The sequence below is a fragment of the Acomys russatus genome, chromosome 16, assembly GCF_903995435.1.
Source record: "Acomys russatus chromosome 16, mAcoRus1.1, whole genome shotgun sequence".
Taxonomy (NCBI): domain Eukaryota; kingdom Metazoa; phylum Chordata; class Mammalia; order Rodentia; family Muridae; genus Acomys; species Acomys russatus.
This window is the reverse complement of record NC_067152.1, coordinates 32,160,133-32,180,960: the sequence shown is the minus strand read 5'-3', so window position 1 is coordinate 32,180,960 and position 20,828 is coordinate 32,160,133. Positions and strand designations below refer to the sequence as shown.

Below are 20,828 nucleotides of genomic sequence, written 5' to 3'. Positions count from 1 at the left end.
GACAAGAGAAAGTCTGAAAAAGACTGTTTCTGAGAACTTTCCGATGTCCTTCATTCAAAGTATTTAGTAGCCAAAGAACCACACTAGGGTACCTGAGCACCAAAACTATGAACTAATAATAACAATATTAGAAATTAAAGTGTGAGTGTTTTCTTTTTAAATTTTTATTTTATATGCATGAGTGTTTTTTTGCACTATGTCTATGTATTATGTGCATGCCTGGTACCTGTGAATACCAGAAGAGGGGGATCAGATCCCCTGGAACTAGAGTTTATGGATGGTTGAGGGTCATCGTGTGGGTCCTCTGCTAGAACAACAAGTTTTCTTAACCACTGACCCATCTTTCCAGACCCTATTCCTTCTCTAAAAATTCTTTTTTTAAAAAATGTATGAAAAAAAATGTATGAGTGTTTGCTTGAATGTACACCTATGCACGTAGTGTCCATGGAGGCTAGGAAAGGGTGTTGGAACCCCAGCACTGCAGTTATGTTGTAGTAAATAAAAAATACCTAATAAGGATTATTATTAAATACCTACAAATATTATTTGTATTATCTAACTTGCTATCATAAACCATAAAGACACAGACATCTGTTTATTTTAGAATAGCCTTATTTCACCTGGGACTGGGCAGATATTAAGCCCCTAAACTACCTTCCATTATCTCCCAGCCCCCATCCCATGCCATCTGCTTTAATAATGCCTATCTGGACTCCTTCCCATTCGTAACCCCAATATACTTGCTAGTGTTCTTCATCTGGGCTACTCTCCCTCATCCGTGCCTATCTGGTCACATGCTTCTCTCCATGCAAACCTATCACAGCCTCTTCTTCCTAACTCATGGCAGATCTATTCTATAGAGCTGTTATGTGGGTACTGACATTCAACCCAGGTCCTCTGGAAGAGCAGCCAAGAGCTCTTAACTGCTGAGCCATCTCTGTAGTCAAGCTCAGGTGTTTTCAGATATAGCTGGAGATGTAGTTTAGTTGGTAGAGTAACTGCCAAGCACGCATAAAGCCCTAGATTCTACTCTCAGCTCCAAATAAACCAGGCATGGTGGTGCATGCATGTAATCCCATAATCCCAGAAGTAGGGAGGTGAAGGCAGAAGGACCAGAAGGTCAAGATCATTCTCTGCTACATAATAAATTTGAGGCTAGCCTGGGATACATGAGACCCTCTGTCTGTCTGTCTCTCTCTCATTAGACCCTCTGTTTGTCTGTCTGCTTGCCTGCTCCCCCACCCCTACCCACCTCTGTCTGCCAGCCCCCTTGCCTCTCTCTGTCTCTCTCTCTCTCTCACACACACACACAGACTACCTCACATACCTTACACTTATACCCTCTGAAAATGCCACTCTATAGTTGTGATAGGATGAGTGTCAAGTTTTAGAGTGACTTTAAAAATACTCTTGCCCTCACAGAAGCCCTAAAAGGGTCTTAGGAACTCCTTTGGCTCCCCATACCATATTGTGAAGACCACTGCAATGCCATGTTCTGTCAGTGTTACCTCTAGATGTCTCAGATTCACCTGGTCCTTGTCTTTATCTCTGCCACCAGACTATCTACATTGGAATATATGGTTCCTGGACCCAGTCTTGCCCTTCCAATCTGTCCTTCACACTTCAGCCAGAATAGTCTTTTGACAATGCAAATCTGAATGTCCTTTTCATCATTACTTAAAAACGTAATGACTAGCAGGGCGTGGTGGCACATGCCTGTAATCCCAGCATTCCCAAGGCTACAGAGAAACCCTGTTTTAAGAAAAAAATAAAAACAAAAAACCTTTTCACTGCTATCACCAAGATGACAACAAATCATCACTACTATCCATAGGGCTCTGCCTCCTCTCTAGCTGAGGCCTGCTTTCCTTGCTCCTGGTTCTTAGCATCCAGACATCAATCTTCTCCAACAGTCCACATTTGTTCCAGTCCTTAGCTCTCAGCAAACAGAACATCTCCTGTCTAAAGCTCTTGCTTCCAAATCTTTGCACAGCTTCTATATGTGCTTTAGGTGGCAGCCTAAAGTTTTCCTGATCCCTAGATCAGGTCCTACTCCTCATTTGCATATCATACAACCCCATATAACCTTCTAGTCACAGTTTGTAGCTACATACTAATCACATTAGGACAAATATTTTTCCATGGTCTACAAGGTCCACAGTACAAAGCCTGTGTCTTTTGGTATCCAGGTTTCTGGCCCATAATGGACTTTTTTTTGGTAATGAATGAACAAAGACACAGTTTGGTGGGAAAGACAACATAATTAGTATTCTAATGGAGATGAGTATATGGTGCAATGATACTCTGTAATAAACAAATAAATCTTTTAAAAAAGAAATCTGAATTTAATTAATTACCACTTAAAGCCATCTCTCTCTCTCTCTCTCTTTCTCTCTCTCTCTTTTAAGATTTATTTACTTATTATGTATACAGTATTCTGCCTGCATGTACACCTGCACTTCAAAAGAAGTCATCAGATCTCATTATAGATGGTTGTGAGCCACCATGTGGTTGCTGGGAATTGAACTCTGGACCTTTGGAAGAGCAGCCAGTGCTCTTAACCTGTGAACCATCTCTCCAGCCCTTCTTTTTTGTTCTTTCTAATTTTTTTTTGGGGGGGGGGGGTTGTTTTTTCTCTTTGTTGCTGTTTGTTTGTTGTTGTTTTGAGACAGGGTTTCTCTGTGTAACAGCTCTGGATGTCCTGGAACTTGCTTTATAGACCAGGCTGGCCTCAAACTCACAGAAATCTGACTGCCTCTGCCTCCTTGAGTGGTGAAATTATGGCTTGTGGCACCTTACCTGGCTATAATGTATTACTGAGAAAATATTATAAAGTAATGACATATTTTGTAGGTGGAAGTATGGCTCTGTGTGTAAAACTCAAGGTTCTAGGTTCAAATCATATCACTGCTAAAACAAAACAAAACAAACAAAAAAACCTCCAAACACATATAAAAAAATCCACACACCACACACAAAACAAACATTTTATATCAAAATACACATGAGATTTGAAAAGAAGTTGCTTCCTTATGACTTTTTATTTTGGATTTTTTGTTCTGACACAAGGTCTCAAATGTCTAGGCTGGCTTCAAACATCTGATGTAGCTGAGGATGGCCAAACTCTGATCATCCTAAGTCAGCCGCATGCTGGTGTTACAGATGGTGCCATGATACTGGCTTTTACTTTGTTTGGCTTTTGCAGACAGGGTTCCATGTTGTCATGATGCTCGTCTTCCCTATGGTTTCTAATTTTACTAAATTATAGTTAAAACACTACTTTTGCTATGGAATTATAGAAGTTTTCTCTTTTGTTTTGTTAGTGTGTATGGTTTTTTGTTAATTTTGAGATAGGGACTCACTGTGTAGCTATGCTGGCCTCGAATTCTGAGGCTAGACTCAAACTCACCAAGATCTGTCTGCCTCTGCTCCTGAGTGCTGGGTTAAAGGTGTGCATCACCGTACCCAGCTGTTTGTTTTTTGAGATGGTGTCTAACTACATGACGTGGCTGGCTGGCAACTCACAACCCAGAGCAGGCTAGCTTTACACTCAGGCATTCCTTTTCCTTCTGTCTCCTGAGTGCTGAGTTCACAGGCACACTATCATACTATGTTTGGGAGCTTTCTTTTAATATTCTACTACACGGGCTGTTTATGGGGGGGAAAAGTCTCTTCTCTATAGTTTCTAAATACATCTAATAACTAATGTCATGCTATCATTAACTCTAAGAGTCTTTAATTAACAATTGGATTTTTGAGATTGACTAAAATTTCTAAAGTGCTGGATGTGGAGGCTCATGCCTGTAATCCTAGCACTAAGAGACAAAGGCAAGAGGACTGTAAGTTCCACACAAGCAGAGCCACATACTGAGTTTCAGAGATGCCCAGGCTAGAATGAGACCCTGTCTTTATAAAAGGGGGAAAAAAAAAAAAAGACGCCAAGTTGGGGAGTTGGAAAGGTAGCTCAGTAGTGGTTAAGAGTTCTTGCAGAAGGCTGGGATTAGTTCCTATTAGTCACATGGAAGTTCACAACTATCTGTAATTCTATTTCTAGTAAATCCAATGCCCTTCTCTGTCTTCTAAGCACACTTGGCATGCACATATACACATACATGGAGAAATTCACACATACACATTAAAAAAAAAAAAAGCCAAGATGTCTATTTCTCAGGTTCCAGGTAATCAGATTTTTAGGATGTTTGCTGGGGTCCTGCCTCTTTCTCTTCCACTAGATTATGAAAACATACCCACCAATTATTTAAAAATCTGAAATTCATTTACACTCAAACATGCAGCTATGTTTACTGTAAGTGCCTGAGTTCTAGAATTACTCAGTGAGGCAGTGGCAGTGTCAGTAGCAATGTCTTGCTAGTAGTGTCTGTGGAAAAGCATCATTCACAGACAGGTTCAATAGCAGGAACAAGGTTCACATCTCCTCAGACCCAGCTTAGTATCTGCAGAGAACAGCTAAGTTTCACGGAATTCTGCTCATGTGAAAAGGAAAAACTTGGCTTCCTAGTGGCTAGAACATCAGGGCAGTGGGCACATACAAATGTTTGATAAAGTCAGACTTCTTTTAGACATTTAAAAAAGATTTATTTATACATATTTACACATGGGTATGTGTGCATGTGAGTACAGATGACCGCCATGGTCTGAAAAGGAAATTGGATGCCCTGGAGCTGGAGTGACAGGTAGTTTTGAGCTACTTGCCATGGGCACCAGGACCTGAACTCTGGTCCTCTGGAATAGTAGTACCACTTTTAAACCACCGAGCCACTTCTCCAGCCTCCATACTTCTATCTTGACAAAAATCCCACAGTTTCTCCTCAACCCTGTGCTAGCTAGTTTGATGTCAACTTGACAGAGCTAGAGTCATCTGGGAAGAGGGAGCCTCAACTGAGAAACTGCCTGCAGGGCACTTACTTAACCAATGATAGGGGGCTGTCCTTGGGCTAGTGGTCTTGAGTAGCACTCCTCCTGGCCTTTGCGTCAGCTCTTGCCCCCAGGTTCCTGCCATATTTTGCATTCTTGCCATGACTGCCTTCAATGGGGAACAATGATATGAAGAAGTAAGTAAAATAAACCCTTTCCTCCTCAACTTTTGGTCATGGCGTTTCATCACAATAGTAACCCTATCTAAGAGAGACCCTGAGAGGTATCCAGAGGAACCTTGTGTTTGTTATCTGTTATACAATGCACAAGCCTGACTTACAGTTCCTTCCTAGAGAGGCCTAGTAGCAACGACATCGCTTCTTTGCTACTCAATTGTAGATGCTGTGTAATGCCCTGAGCTTCCAGGATAACTCGACTTTGCAAGAGTTTCACTGGCCAGCATCTTCTGTGAAGCACAGGATTTCTTAGGAATAAGCCTGCATTCAAAACTAAAATGTAGACTTGACTCCTAATTTGATAGGTCCCCTCTAAGTATTTTTGTTTTGTTTTTGTTTTTTGGTCTTCTCAAGACAGGGTTTCTCTGTGTAGCCTTGGCTGTCCTGAACTTGCTTCGTAGACCAGACTGACTGCTAACTCAGAGAGATCTGCTTGCCTCTGCTGGGATTACACACGTGCACCACCATGTCTGGCTCCCTGTAAGTTTTCAAACAAGTATCTGGGATCACTTTCTGAGAGATGTTTAAAAGAAATTTAATCATGCCATTGTATTATATATTCGAAGTTCCTCAAGGGACAGACAGGGTCATTTCATGTGCCCTCCTTCCCAAATAAAAACATACAGCACTGCTTTGCATAGTGGATAGTCAACGAGTGTTTGATGACTGTTTAACAGTTGAGTACTTTAAATATGAACACATCAAATACACTAGGACAGGGAAGAAAAGAGGAGTGAGATACTCACTGACAGAAAGGTGCCTGCTTCTGGGCTCAGGAGCTTGGTAGATGGTATTTACATCCCCTGCGGACTGGGAAGGCTTGATGCGAACCTGCCTGGACACTCCAGCATGGGGAGAGGAACTGGTCTGTAAGAGAAGAGGCAGCATGTGAGCCAGGTCTCTAAGTAATCAGGTCTACAAAGGATCTTTGTCTTCCCTTAGGACTCCTCAGGCACTTTTCAATATTTGAGCTACCAGGGTTTTCGCCAAATCCCAATCCTCAATCTGTCTTGCCAAATTACTACCTTGATGTACTTACAGCAGGCATCTGTGTAATAATCTGCCAAACAGGATAGAGCTGTAAATACCCTCTCATAAAATTATTTATCAAGAGGCTGAAGAAGTGGCTTAGCAGTTAGAGCACTGGCTGCTCTTACAGAGGACCCAGGCTCAGTTCCCAGGACCTATATGGGAGCTCAAAACTATCTAACTCCAGATCAAGGGGATCCAACACCCTCTCTGGCCTCCTCAGGGATCAGCACACATGTGGTGTACATTCATATATAAACAGACAACACACTCATACACATAAAATTAAAATAAATCTTTAAAATATTATCTAGCAGGCTGGAGAGATGGCTCAGAGGTTAAGAGCACTGTTCTTCCAAAGGTTCTGAGTTTGATTTCCCGCAACACATGGTGGCTCGCAACCATCTATAATGATCTCTGGTGCTCTATTCTGGCATGCAGGTGTACATGTGCGCAGAATACTGTATAAATAATAAATACATAAATCTTTAAAAAAATTATCTAGCAAGCTTAGAAATAACAGCAGGAAACTATTTCCAAAGCAAACATCTACTGTGCAAGTATGGAATAGAGAATGATGGCATTTCTCTGCCGTACAAAAATCTGGCTACTAAATATGTATTGTTTTTTTTTTCCTTTTTGAGACAAGATTTTATTGGTGGCCCAATTGGCCTTGAACTTGTGGTTTCTCTGACTCAGGTGCCTGAATGCTGAGATTACTAACATGTATTACCATGCCAGACCAAATATGTACGGGCTGAGCAGCAAGCATGATGTCCTGAGTTTGGAGTCCAGAACCTATGGGAAAAGCCAGGCATGGCTGTCTGTCTGCTCCTGTAACCCCAATATGGGAGGTGAGTGAGGTGCTAGAGACAAGAGGGTCACTGGAGCTTGATGGCCACTAGCCTAGCTCCCAGGTTCAGTAAAGAGACCCTAACTTAAGGAAGTAAGATAGAGTGTGACAGAGTAGAATACCTGATGTTTTCCTCTGGCCTGTTGTGCATTTGCACATATATGTGCACATAAACCACATATACACAGAGGCAACTCAATCTGTTCCACAACTATATTCTCCCTGAAATTTCACTAAGATCTCAGTTGCTTCAAAGCACAAAGGTTTATATGCAAATCATGTTGGGATCATAGTCAAATGGGAAAAGCTGTCATATTGAAGGTCATGGACCTCAGAACAGGGTCAGTAGCCTTCCTGCACTCACCCTTACTTTGTGCTCAGTCAAGTGACCAGTTGAGAAATCAAAACAGTGGGCGGGACTTTACACTGAGAAAGCTTAAAACTGAGTATTGAGGATGAGCAAGTGATACCAGGATAGGAAGAAAGAAAGAAAAGGAGGAAGGAAGGAAAAAAAAAAAAAAAAAAAAAAAAAAAAAAAAAAAAAAAGAGCACTACCAAGAGTAAAAATAGGAGCTATAATTTGGGCCAAAGTTTTTTGCTTGCTTCTCTGTATCTCCTCTACCTCCTAATAGTACCACACAAACAGTCTCTATATCCTGTCCTTCAGGAAAAAGGCTTCCCGCTTCCAGGGGCAAGCTCAGCTGCCAAGCAGCCTTCTCCAGCCTTCCCATGCCAGACTTTATCACATGTAGGGCTGTCTTGACAAACTGTCTTGCTCTAACAGGAAGTCAGAACCAAGGGGAAGTGAATGTTCTTGCTGAAGCCTCCGATGTGCAATAGCTCTCTGCTGAGAGTCAGAAAGGAAAAAACAGCCAAAACCACATATGGGGGAAAAGTGCAAGGAGGGAGGGCCCACAGGCCTGCAGTCACGGAAAGCTACACGATGAGTGCCCAAGGCCCTCTGCTTAGATGCAAAGCCTTTCAGATAGTGAGGACTGACTGAATCTTGCCAGCACGGATTTGAAATGCATTGAAGATTCTTCTCTGTATCGTTCCAATTTTAGTATATGTGCTGCCAAAGCGAGCACATTTTTTTTTGCTTGTTTGTTTTTTTCGAGACAGGGTTTCTCTGTGTAGCCTTGGCTGTTCTGGACTCCCTTTGTATACCAGGCTGGCCTCGAACCCACAGCGATCCACCGACATCTGCCTCCCAAGTGCTGTATTTCTTATTTCTTTTCTTTTAACAATTTTTTTGTTTGTTTTTATGAGACAGTGTTTCTCTGTGGAGCCCTGGCTGTCCTGGACTCACTTTGTAGAACAGGCTGGCCTCAAACTCACAGAGATCCGCCTGCTTCTGCCTCCCAAGTGCTGGGACTAAAGGCGTGGGCCACCATGCCTGGCTAAAATTTTTTTTAAAGCTTTATTTACTTATTAGTATGTATACAACGATACAATGCTCTGCCTGCATGTACACCTGCAGGCCAGAAGGAGGCATCAGATCATGTTATAGACGGTTGTGAGCCACCATGTGGTTGCTGGGAATTGAACTCAGGACCTCTGGAAAAGCAGCCAGTGCCCTCTGAGCCGTCTCTCCAGCCCTACAATTTTTTAATTTAATTAAAATTTACTTATTTATTGGGGGGCAGAGTTTCATCATGTTGCCCTGGCTGATCTTCTTTACTTTTATTTTTAACTTTATTCTGTGTGTATGTGTACGTGTGAGGGTACATGCATGCCATGGCATGTGTGTGAACACAACTTTTGGGAATTGTTTCTCTTTCCACCATGTGGGTCCTCAGAACAGAACTCAGGTTGCCAGGCTTAATGGCAAGGGCTTTTACCCACTGAGTGACTTGTTATCCCATTTTTATTTCTTTTCTTCTTCATCACCATCATTATCATCACTTTTTGAGACAGATTCTCATTGCTGGTGGCCTCAAAATCACAGAAATCTGTCTGCTGCAGCTTCCCAAGTGCTGTGATTACTTGGCCTCCACTGTTATTATTAAATGTAAATATTTGTTAATACTAAAAATAGAAGCAGCTTACATTTCCAGTAGTATCCTCCCAAAAAGTTATGTTATGTAATTATAGTATATCTTATCAAGGAAATTATGTGTCATTATAAATTATAATTGTGAAGATTAGATACTGGAATAATGTTCATGACAATATTAGGTAAAAGCGTAACTTAAGAGACTTGCAGAACTGGCACTGAAAACATTAAAGTATGTACACATAAGTTAGAAATTCAAGAGGTATGTGCAGAAATGAACCAATAAATGTATATGGCGAGAGGACCACGTACAATAGCTTTGCTTTTTTATTTTTTTTATTTATTTATTGGTTTTTCAAGACAGGGTCTCTCTGTGTTAGCCTTGGCTGTCCTGGACTCACTTTGTAGACCAGGCTGGCCTCAAACTCACAGCGATCCGCCTGCCTCTGCCTCCCAAGTGCTGGGATTAATGGTGTGCACCACCGTGCTCGGCTTAGCTTTGTTTCTTTAAATGTGGAACTTTTTTCTTTCTTTCTTTCTTTCTTTCTTTTTCTTTCTTTCTTTTTTTTTTTTTGAGACAGTGTTTCTCTGTGTAGCCTTGGCTGTCCTGGACTTGCTTTGTAGACCAGGCTGACCTCAATCTCAGAGATCCACCTGCCTCTGCCTCCTGAGTGCTGGGACTAAAGGCATGCGCTACCACCACCTGGTTAAATGTGGAACTTTAAATCAGTGGTTTTCAACCTTCCTAATGCTGCAACCCTTTAAAATACTTCCTCATGTAGTGGTGACCCCTAACCATAAAATCATTTTCATTGTTACTTCATAACTGTAATTTTGGTATTGTTATTATGAATGGCAATGTAAACATCTGTTTTCCAATTGCTTAAGTGACCCCGTGAAAGGATCATTTGACCCTCAAAGGGATTGTGACCCACAGGTTAAGAACCATTGCTTTAAATTAATTATAGGACCTGAAGCCAGGCGCTGTGGCACATGCCTGTAATCTCAGCAGTCAGGGAGTCAGAGGTAGGTGGATCTATGTGAGTTCGAGGCCAGCCTGGTCTACACAGAGAAACCTTGTCTCAAAAAAAAAAAAAAAAAAAAAAAAAAAAAAAAGATATTATAGGACAAGACATTTGTGTAACATTTGTCCTATGCAATACCATGAATGTCAGAATTCAGATAATCAGTCAGTCATCTTTTAAATAATTCTGTGCCATAGCTTTATCTTACCTATCTCTTGGTAACTGGGATGTGGATATAAGTAACTAGCTGTTTTTAAGGTCTCATCAGGGGATCAGAGGAATATGAAAATCACAGAGAGTCAAAGGTGGCAGTTTTCAGGCAGGCAATAATTTGCCTAAATTGCTAATGCAACCTCTTTTATAAGAAAGGGAGACTTATTAAAATGATCAGCTTTTGCTTAGAGTTTGTGCTGGCTGGTCTTATGTCACCTGAATGGAGAGAACCTTCATTAAGAAAATGCCTCCATAACATCCAACTGTAAGGCTTTTTCTTAACTAGTGGTTGAAGGAAGAGGGCCCAGCCTATTGCGGTGCTATCACCGAGCTGGTGGCCCTGGGCTCTATAACAAAGGCTCAGCAAAGCCATGAGGAACAAGCCAGTAACAGCACTCCTCCACAGACTCCGCATCAGCTTCTGCCTCTAGGTTCCTGGCCTGACTGAATTCCTAACATGCCTTCCTTCAAGGATGAACAGAGAAATGGAAGTGTAAACCAAACATTCCTCCCCAACTTGTGTTTTGGTCACAGTGTTTCGTTGCAGAATTGAAAATACTAAAGACAGAGTTTAAAAAGCATTTCATGTATTATTTAGAGAAATGATGGGAAAGTGTCTCAAAACAATGATACAGCTCCTGTTCTTAGGGAGTTTATAATCTCTTGTGATATGACTTACAATAAACAGAGTAAGAACTAGCATGAAAACTACATCCAAACTGAAGGACTAAAACAATAAAAACAGCCACAACCAAGAATGCTGATATACTGTAATAGATAAAGTCAAACAGAAGACAGGACAGGCTGACTGCAGACAAGGTGGAGAGAAGCTGGAGGAGGTGAAGGAGATGAGATGGGGCAGTTGGTAATTATGGTGGTTTGAATGGAAATGGCTTCCATAGGCTCCTATCTCTAAACACGTAAGTCACCAAAAAATAGGATTGTTTGAGGATTGGAAGATTAGGCAGTGTGGCCTTGTTACAAAAAATGTGTCACTAGGTGTGGGTGTTGAGGTTCAAAAGCCTATTTTAGGGCCAGTTTCAGTTCATCCATCTGTCTGTCTCTCTCTCTCTCCCTCTGTTTCTCTATCTGTCTCTGTCCCTCTCTCCCTCTATCTCAAAAACAAAAACCAAAACAAAATGGTAATATAAGGGCTAGCTCACCCACACTATTCTCAAAAACAAAAAACAAAACAAAATGGTAATATAAGGGCTAGCTCACCCACACTATTCTCAAAAACAAAAAACAAAACAAAATGGTAATATAAGGGCTAGCTCACCCACACTATTCTCAAAAACAAAAAACAAAACAAAATGGTAGTATAAGGGCTAGCTCCCCCAGACTGTTCCGGTCTTTCATGCCCATGCTTCTCATATAACCGTACTGACTGTCCTCAGTTAGTTTAAGAAAGGAAAGAATGCCAACCTTCAGGAATACCCATCTGCAGTAATGGCAGACAGGTCAAGATTGCAAGGTGTACACCCAGCGGGACCACTCACTAGAGGAAGTGTGTACGGCATAGTTCCCAGACATCTGGGAAAGCAGCTGCTTTAAGGTTGTAAACTCTACGACCATTTTTTCCAATGAATGGAAGTAAAAGCGTATTTCTCAGGTGTGTCAAAGGCACGGCAAGGCTACTGAATTGTAGAGGCTGGGCTAAAAAAACACGCGAGTCTTTGCTAGCCTCTATGTCACACAAATGATCTCTTATATAGGTCAAAATCTAATCAAAGGAGAGAGAGAGAGAGAGAGAGAGAGAGAGAGAGAGAGAGAGAGAGAGAGAGAGAGAGAGAGTGTGTGTGTGTGTGTGTGTGTGTGTGAGAAATCTCCATCCGTCCATCCCCTCCCCACCCTCCTTCCGCCCCCCCCTGCTGTAGCCGACTCTAAGAAACAATCTGGCTCCTAGTGAAATCAAATGTAGAAAACTTGCTGGTCACTGATGGGGCTGGACGAAATGTTACACTCTTATTTTTGCTAAGAAACACAAAGTTCTGTCAAGTAAGCAAGGCAAGACTGTAGGAAGATCTGCTTTGTCTTCAGTTGCTGAGCCACTTACATGGTTTCTGTCTGGGGATAACAGAAGTATCCTAAGGCTTTTCATGCTTGAGCTTCTATCCAAGATGTCGATTGCTTTATCAAGATCATCTTGGTTTTTCAAGAGGATGGAGAGCTGCAACAACAGGACACAAAAAAAATGTAATCATACAAAATACAAATCTATCTCAATGCTTTAGTTTACAAAAACAAAAACTATAAATATGTTTTGAGAAAAACAATTTCATTGGCTTCTATGGGGTCTTAAGAGAACTAACTGAAATGATAGCAAATTAGAAAATTTCTCTATAATTTAGTCCCTGAGCTGGTTTCTTTCTTTCTTTCTTTCTTTTTTTTTTTTCGTTTTTTTAGAGACAGGGCTTCTCTGTGTAACCCTGGCTGTCCTGGAACTCACTCTGTAGACCAGGCTGGCCTGGAACTCAGAGATCCACCTACCTCTGCCTCCCAAGTACTGGGATTAAAAAGCATGCATCACCATCACCTGGCTGCATCTATTATTTTTTATAAACTACAGTTAGTGATTTACTTACCAAATTTGCCATATCCAAAAATTTTATTTAAGGACATCCTATTGGGACTTTAGGTGAGAGAAGCATGGGGGAATGGGGAAATAGAAGGATCCAGAGGGTCCTAGAAACCTACAAGAACAACATTATGATGGGCAGATCTGGGACCAGGGGTCCTGCTCAGACTATGGCACCAGCCAAGGACAGTATGTGCAGTAAACTTCGAACCCCTACCCAGATCTAGCCCATGGTCAGGACATTCTCCACGGTTGAGCAGAGAGTGGGGACTGACTTTCACACGAACTCTGGTGCCCCGTATTTGACCATGTCCCCTGGATGGGGAGGCCTGGTGGCATTTAGAGGAAGGATAGCAGGCTACCAAGAAGAGACTTGATACCCTATGAGCATATACAGGGGGAGGAGGTCCCCCTCAGTCACAGTCATAGGGGAGGGGAGTTGGGGGAAAGCCGGAGGGAGTGAGGAATGGGAGAATATAAGGGATGGGATAACTATTGAGATGTAAAGTGAATGAATTAATAAAAAATAAAATAAAATTCACATGACTTTAACCCTAAAACAAAACAAAACAAAAAACAAAACCAAAAAAACCCAAAAAACTTATTTTAAAAAACCTACAGATCACTAGGTGTGGTCACCTGGGGGCATGTCAATTATAATGCCAATAATGAGAGGCAAAAGCAAAAAGGCTACAATTTGAAGGCTAGCAAGGACTACTTAGCAACATCTTGTCTAAAAACAAAACAAACCCCAGCAGCTAAGGCCACGTGTGGGTGCACACCTGTCATCCCAGACACAGGAGCCTGAAGCAGCAAGATCATGAGTTCAAAGATAGCATCGGGTTCATACTGAGACTGTCTCTAAACACACACACACACACACACACACACACACACACACACACACACACACACACACACACCAAAAAAAAAAAAAAAAAACCAAAAAATCTTTAACACTTCTCAGTAACCAGCAGCTCAGGGACTAAACCATCGAGAAATTTTCTAATCTGTTATCAAATATGGAACTACACAGTAAGAGGTTAAGGATGTGGCTTGGTGCTAAAGCACCTGTACAGCAGACTCAAGTCAACTGTCCCTCACACATTTCCCTTAAGATACATGTTTTCTATTAAATAACATAAATACACTGCCTTTCAGATTAATAGGAACCACTGGCCTAAACCAATTGCAATTACAGGGTTTCTCTATGTAGTCTTGGCTATCCTGGATTCACTTTGTAGACCAGACTAGCCTCAAACTCAGAGATCCACCTGGCCCGGGCACCTATCACGCACCACCCACTGCCCCAGTGCTGGGATTACAGGCCTGTGTCACCGCACCTGGCTCAAGTAATATTCAAAAGAATTTCTTCCTAGGTGTAATTTGGAACATGAAAGATAAAGACTATTGGAGAAAGGAACAGAATAAGTAGTTAGTTGATGTATTAGATGCTAACTTTTTTGAAAGAAACTACAATCAGAATTAACTCCTGAAAGAAGAATCTAGCTTTTTTATATGTTGAAACCAGCTCTTATAACCATAATAGATGATCCTGCCCATAGTTCTTTATACCTTCCCAGCCCCTGCTATAATTTCCACTTTCGTTAAGGCTCTGCTGAGGAAAACAACAACAACAACAAAAATTGCAAAATATAAAGTAAAAGATTAAATTTTCAGGGATCATATCTAAATATATAAATTGTGTGTGTGTGTGTGTGTGTGTGTGTGTGTGTGTGTGTGTGTGTGTATATAATATAATATAAAGGGAAAAGAAAAAGAAAAACAACAAATAAAAAGAAGCCTTGGCTCTGCTACTATATTTTATCCTACCATGGAATATTTGATTACTTGTTACTAAATAATTTCTCATCTAGTAAATAAAAATCCCTGTTGTTGCAAATAATAAGAGGCTCCAGAAACAGAAAACCTGCAGATGATAAATTAGAGAAACAAACAGTCAGGCTTGGTGGCACACACCTTTAATTTCAGCACTTGGGAAGCTGAGGCAGGCAGATCTCTGAGTTCAAGGCCAGCCTCGTCTACAGAGTGAGTTTCAGGATATCCTGGGCTTGTTACACACAGAAACCCTGTCTCGAAAACCAATATAAATAAATAAATAAATAAATAAATAAAGGTAGGAAGGAAGAAGAAAGAGGAGGAGGAAGAGGAAGAGGAGAAAACAAACTAAAATATTTTTAGGTAAGAAGTGAGAAAATGCACATAGCTGTCCCTCTTGGCCCTTCCCCATCCACCTTCCTCACCTCATTATTCATATAATGTAAATCAAGAGGCTGCCCGAACACTGTTGTCACCTTGTGCTCCACATCTTCATATCTCACAGGCCGGCTGAACGCTATAATTCTAACAGAGAACAAGAATGTTGGTTAACCATACAATTTAGAAAGTGTCTTAGTTACTTTTGTTGCTGTGGAAAGACACCATAACCAACCAACCTAAAAAGAAAGCATTTAACTGGGTGCATGCTTACAGTCAGAGGGTACGCCTATGACCATCATGGTGGGGCAGGCAGGCGTGCTGCTGGAGCAGTGTATCTCATCCACAAGCAGCAGACAGACGCTGGGTCTGGCATGAGCTTTTGAAACCTCAAAGCCCACTCACAGTGGCATACTTCTTCCAACCCATACTCTCCAATCCTTCCTAAACAGTGTAACCAGAAATCTAATACTCAAATACAGACGCCTATGGGAAACATGCATATTCAAATAACCACAGAAAATAATTTTGCTGTCAAATCTGTCTTGCTAGACAGGGGATAAAGCTAAGTGATAGGACACTTGTTCTGACAACAAAAACTTAAACTCCTGCCCAGACTGGTGGTGCACACCTTTAATCCCAGCACTCAGGAACAGAGGCTTGGCTGGAAAAGGTCCTACCCTTCTAAAATGGAAGTCTACCTATGACAGTGAATGCCTAGACAATGGGACAAGTCACTACTTCTTTCACCTTTTCTGTAAACTTCAATTCTACAAGGGCCTAAATTTATAAAGACACTGGGGCTGGAGAGATGACTCAGGAATTAAGAGCATTGGCTATTTTTTCCAGTAGAACTAGAGTTTGATTCCCAGCACCCACATAGTAACTAACATCCTAGCTCCAGTTCCAGGGAATACAATGCCCTCTCTGCCCTCCTCAGGTACCAAGTACACAAGTGATTCACAGATAAACACGCAATCAAAACACTGACGCACAACAGATTTTAAAAATTAAAGGAAATAAAAGAAGGAAAGATACTACTTCTCTGTAAAAACTCTGTAAAAACTGAGTCTCTGCAAAAATCATAAAAGATGAAATACATGGAACAGGAGCTGCCTGGCACAGAACAGCTTATGCTTGGCTCTTTGGTATTAACTCTCTTAAGTGCTCAGTTCTACACATAGTGTACAAGCAGCGAAATGTTGTGCTTCCTGAAAACAACTCCTTAAAAGAGAAGATAGATTTTCAAAACCCTGAGAGCAGCATTCTGTGGCTCAGGGCTTCAGAAAGCCATTCCTGCCTGACTACCTTAAATACTTGTGGTTTCTATCTGGCAGCTTCTCTGAAATCCAACACATACACTTTCACAGTTAAGTCTACTCACTGAACCTGCAGACCACCGGACAGGGAGCTCAGGAGACCATAACGGCATAATTAAGCTCCAACACAACTGAGCTTTTGATTTCATACCCATTTCTGAAAAGTCTGGTGCTCCAAGTTTGGTCATTCCTCAAGAACCAGAAACTAAAGAGTGCTAATGATGACATGGCAGCTAAACTTCCTTGCTTCTGTCAAGACACAGGATTTGCAATTGGGCGGCAGAGCTCAGTTCTTCCCTCATCCAGGTATAGATTAGCCCTAGCACTCAGAGCAGCAGCAGGACCCTGGCTCTGCAGACTTGTCATTTCCACAGTACTTTTAACAGGACGCTTCTCTGAGAATGGGTCTTTTTGAAGGAGAACAACAACTATCCATCTCCTTTGGTGCTGCCTTCAAAGTGGGTTGAAACACATCAACTGCAGAACTCTCCAAATAAAGAAAAGAAGTAGAGGTACTGAGATACCTACAGCAAGACTGTGACCTTCCTGTGGGAAGGCTGGCTAGCCCTCGGTGGCGCTCTGAATGTGAATCCTCTACAGGCTCATGCTGGGACACTGGATCCTCACTGTGGAAAGGCTTAGGAAGTGGGGCCTTGTTGGAGGAACTGTGTCATTGGGGTGGACTTTGAGGTTTCAAATGACTCTTAACAGTCCAAATTACCTCTATCCACCTCCTACTTCTGAATGAAAATATAAGCGCTCAGCTATTGTTACCACCATGCCTTTGCTCCCCTATCATGGACTCTAACCTTCTGAAACCGTAAGCCCAATTAAACTTTCTTGTATAAGTTGCCTCCACAATGGTGTTTTAACATAGCAATAGAAAAGTAACTAAGGAAATACACAAAGAAAAGGAGAAAGGAGAAAACGCATGGGAGACAAGCAAAAGGGGGCTTGTGGTGACCCTGAAAGCACATTTAGGTGCACAGACACTATGCCCACAGCACAGGGCCCTAAGTACTCCATGATGAGCAGAGGATTAAGTGAAATCACATTTTCTCCGTTGAGAATTTCCACCTTGGTTTTTGTTTTTTGAAATAATTATTACTGGGCTGGAGAGATGGCTCACAGGTTAAGAGCACTGTCTGCTCTTTCGGAGGTCCTGAGTTCAATTCCCAGAACTATATGGTGGCTCACAACCATCTGTAATGAGATCTGGTGTGCAGGTACACATGCAGGCAGAGCACTGTATATATGATAAATAAATAAATCTTTTTAAAAATGTAACAAAAACATTAACAAAAAAAGTAAATTAATTAAGAGAGAAACTAGAGGCGCTGGAGAGATGGCTCAGTGGTTAAGAGCACTGACAGCTCTTCCAGAGGTCCTGAGTTCAATTCCCAGCAACCACATGGTGACTCACAACCATCTATAATGTGATCTGATGTGCACTGTATACATAATAAATAAACAAATCTTTTTTAAAAAAAAAAGAGAGAGAGAGAGAAACTAGAAGTAGTTTTCTGAGCTCAGTGCTGTCCCAGGACTTTAGCATACATTAACACAACTACTTAGCAGAAGGCAACTTACCGTCTCTCCCCACTGTGTTCAAACTTGATTCTGACGTCACTCTGCCAGAAGAAATCACAGACAGGTTAGAGAATTCCCTGAGTTTCCACTAAGGCATGGATAGTCCTTTAGGCACTTGGCAAACATTACCATTAATTAAATACCTAATGGTTCCTGTTCCAGTTTCTCCACTCAGAAAAGTAATTATTTTCTTCAAGCTTAAAAATTCTGTTCTAAAGAGTCAAATGGTATATACTCACTTATATCTAGACACTAGCCCAATGGGCATGTCCCAAGAAAGTCTTTGCTTACCAGGAAAGTGGGACAGAGGGGAAGACTTCCTATTGGGACTCTAGGTGAGCGAAGCAAGGGAGAATGGGGAAATAGAAGGATCCAGAGGGTCCTAGAAACCTACTAGTAGATCATTATGGTGGGCGGATCTGGGCCCAGGGGTCCTGCTCAAACTACAGCACCAGCCAAGGACAATACGTGCAGTAAACTTCGAACCCCTACCCAGATCTAGCCGATGGACAGGACATTCTCCACAGCTGAGTGGAGAGTGGGGACTGACTTTCACATGAACTCTGGTGCCCCATATTTGACCACATCCCCTGGATGGAGAGGCCTGGCGGCACTCAGAGGAAGAATAACAGGGTATTGATACCCTGTGAGCATATACAGGGGGAGGAAGTCCCCCTCAGTCACAGTCATGGGGGAGGGGAGTAAGGGGAAAATGGAAGGGAGGGAGGAACAGGAGGATGCAAGGGATGGGATAACAATTGAGATGTAATATGAATAAATTAATATTTTTTAAAATTCTGTTCTAAGCCCCCCCAATTTTTTTGTTTTTTGTTTTGTTTGTTTGTTTTATGGAGACAAGGTTTCTCTGTGTATCCTTGGTTGTCCTGGAACTCGCTCTGTAGACCAGGATAGTCTCGAACTCACAGAGATCTACCTGCCTCTGCCTCCTGAGTGCTGGGATTAAAGGCGTGCACCACCACATCCAGCCTTTTCTTTAAAATTTTTAATACAATATTTTTAATCATGCTTTCCCCTCAACCAACTCCTCCCAGAACTTCCCCACTCATCCAACTTTGTGTTCTCTGTTTCAAAAACAAACAGAACCACTGTGGCGGTTTAAACCAGAATGGCCTGCATAGACTCATATATTTGAATGCTTGGTCCCCAGTTAGTAGAACTACTTGGGGAGGATGAGGAGTCCTGGCTTTGAGGTTTCAGATGACCATGCCAGGCCCTCAATACCCTCAACCTGACTACTGCTTAAGGATGAGGGTGTAGCTCTCAGCTACTGCTGCAGCACACCTGTCTGCTTCACGGCATGTGATCAGAGACTAACCATCTAAAACTATAAATAAGCCCCCAATTAAATGCTGCCTCTTCCTCCTCTTCTCTTTTGAGACAGGGTTTCTCTGTGAAGCCCTGGCTGCCCTGGAACTTGCTCTGTAGACAAGGCTAACTTGAGATCTTGCCTCCCAAGCTCTGGGATTAAAGGCATATACCACCACCCAGCAAATGCTTCACTGTAAGAGTTGCCTTAGTGTATCTTCACAGTAACAGAACACTACCTAAGACACCTACAAAAGCCACAAAACTAAAATTCAAAACAAACAAAAAATCAGTAGAACAAAACAAAATGCCAAAACAAGACAAAAGTTCATTTTGTGCTGGCCAGCTATTCCTGAGCATGGGGCCTGCCATGGAGTGAGGTTGAAATTCCCAATGACACTCCATTTGAAAAAAATTGATTTTTCACTTTGCCAATAGATATCAATTGTAAATAACTTCTTTTTTTGTTTTGTTTTGTTTTGTTAGTCTTTTGGTTTTTTCGAGACAGGGTTTCTCTGTGTAGCCTTGTCTGTCCTGGACTCCCTTAGCAGACCAGGATGGCCTCAAACTCACAGCGATCTGCCTGCCTCTGCTTCCCAAGTGCTGGGATTAAAAGGCGTGCGCCACCACCGCCCAGCCCGTTAATAACTTCTTAGTTAGGGGTGAACACACAGAAGTGAACACACACCACAAAAAGGGAAGGAAGTTTGCAAGGAAGGAAGTGTGCATTAAGGACTTCCTTTTCCCAGGGGATTATGAGGCTAAAATTCCTTTCCAATCCTTGAAATGGAATATTGGTTCTAATATACACCCTAGAAATTATTGATACTCCCAAAGAGATTTCATATATGTGAAAACTTATACTTTGTTAACACATAAGTTCATTATGTGTTTAGAGTAAAATATTAATACTTTTAAAGTAAAATATTAATATTTCAAAAATAGTGACTTAATGCAAATCTCTTTAATGCATAGCCTGAGATAACAGGATTTTCATGCCCATTTCTGCTTTCAATCTATTATAATAACTTATATCATGAAGCCCCTGGAAAATCCCACTGTACATCCTTAAGAGGATGAATTGAAAAGGGCGTAACATCATAGTATTATTATGCAAAGAGTTTTAACTACATATACTCCCATTGTCTTTTAAAGGGCCAAAGGAGTATCCTACAGGGTCGATAGACCATGCCTTATGAATCACTAAATTAGAATAAAAGAATGTCAGAGCCACAGGGACCAGTGAGATGGCTTGGCTGGAAAAGGTACCTGTCACCAAACCTGAGATCAATCCCAATACCCACACAGTGGGAGGAAAAGAACCACATCTTAAAAGTTGCCCTCTGATCTCAGCGCATGAACACGCACACCCATGCACACATGCACGTGCAGAATAAACATAATTAAAATTATGGATTAAAGTATAGTAAAAGTATTCATTCTTCAACTAGGACAACATTGTATTTAGATACACCTGTAAGAATCTTGCTCAAACCCTTTACAGGTCTGAAGGAGCTAATCTATTCCAGGGTAGGCCAAAACTCAAGTACTGCTCTATGTTAACAGAAAGG

The 20,828-nt window shown here is 41.6% G+C and overlaps 1 protein-coding gene across 2 annotated transcripts in view; it reads right to left on the bottom strand.

Moving 5' to 3' along the window:
- Nucleotides 1-20,828, bottom strand: part of Map3k3 (mitogen-activated protein kinase kinase kinase 3) — a 65,504-nt gene that overhangs the window by 24,104 nt on the left and 20,572 nt on the right. For both annotated transcript variants that reach the window (XM_051158889.1, XM_051158888.1), the window contains exons 3-6: nucleotides 17,932-17,972; nucleotides 15,070-15,169; nucleotides 12,284-12,397; nucleotides 5,858-5,978 (exon numbers count right to left, since the gene is read on the bottom strand). In XM_051158889.1, coding sequence (XP_051014846.1) covers nucleotides 5,858-5,978; nucleotides 12,284-12,397; nucleotides 15,070-15,169; nucleotides 17,932-17,972 — 376 coding nt within the window. The remainder of the gene's footprint in view (nucleotides 1-5,857; nucleotides 5,979-12,283; nucleotides 12,398-15,069; nucleotides 15,170-17,931; nucleotides 17,973-20,828) is intronic.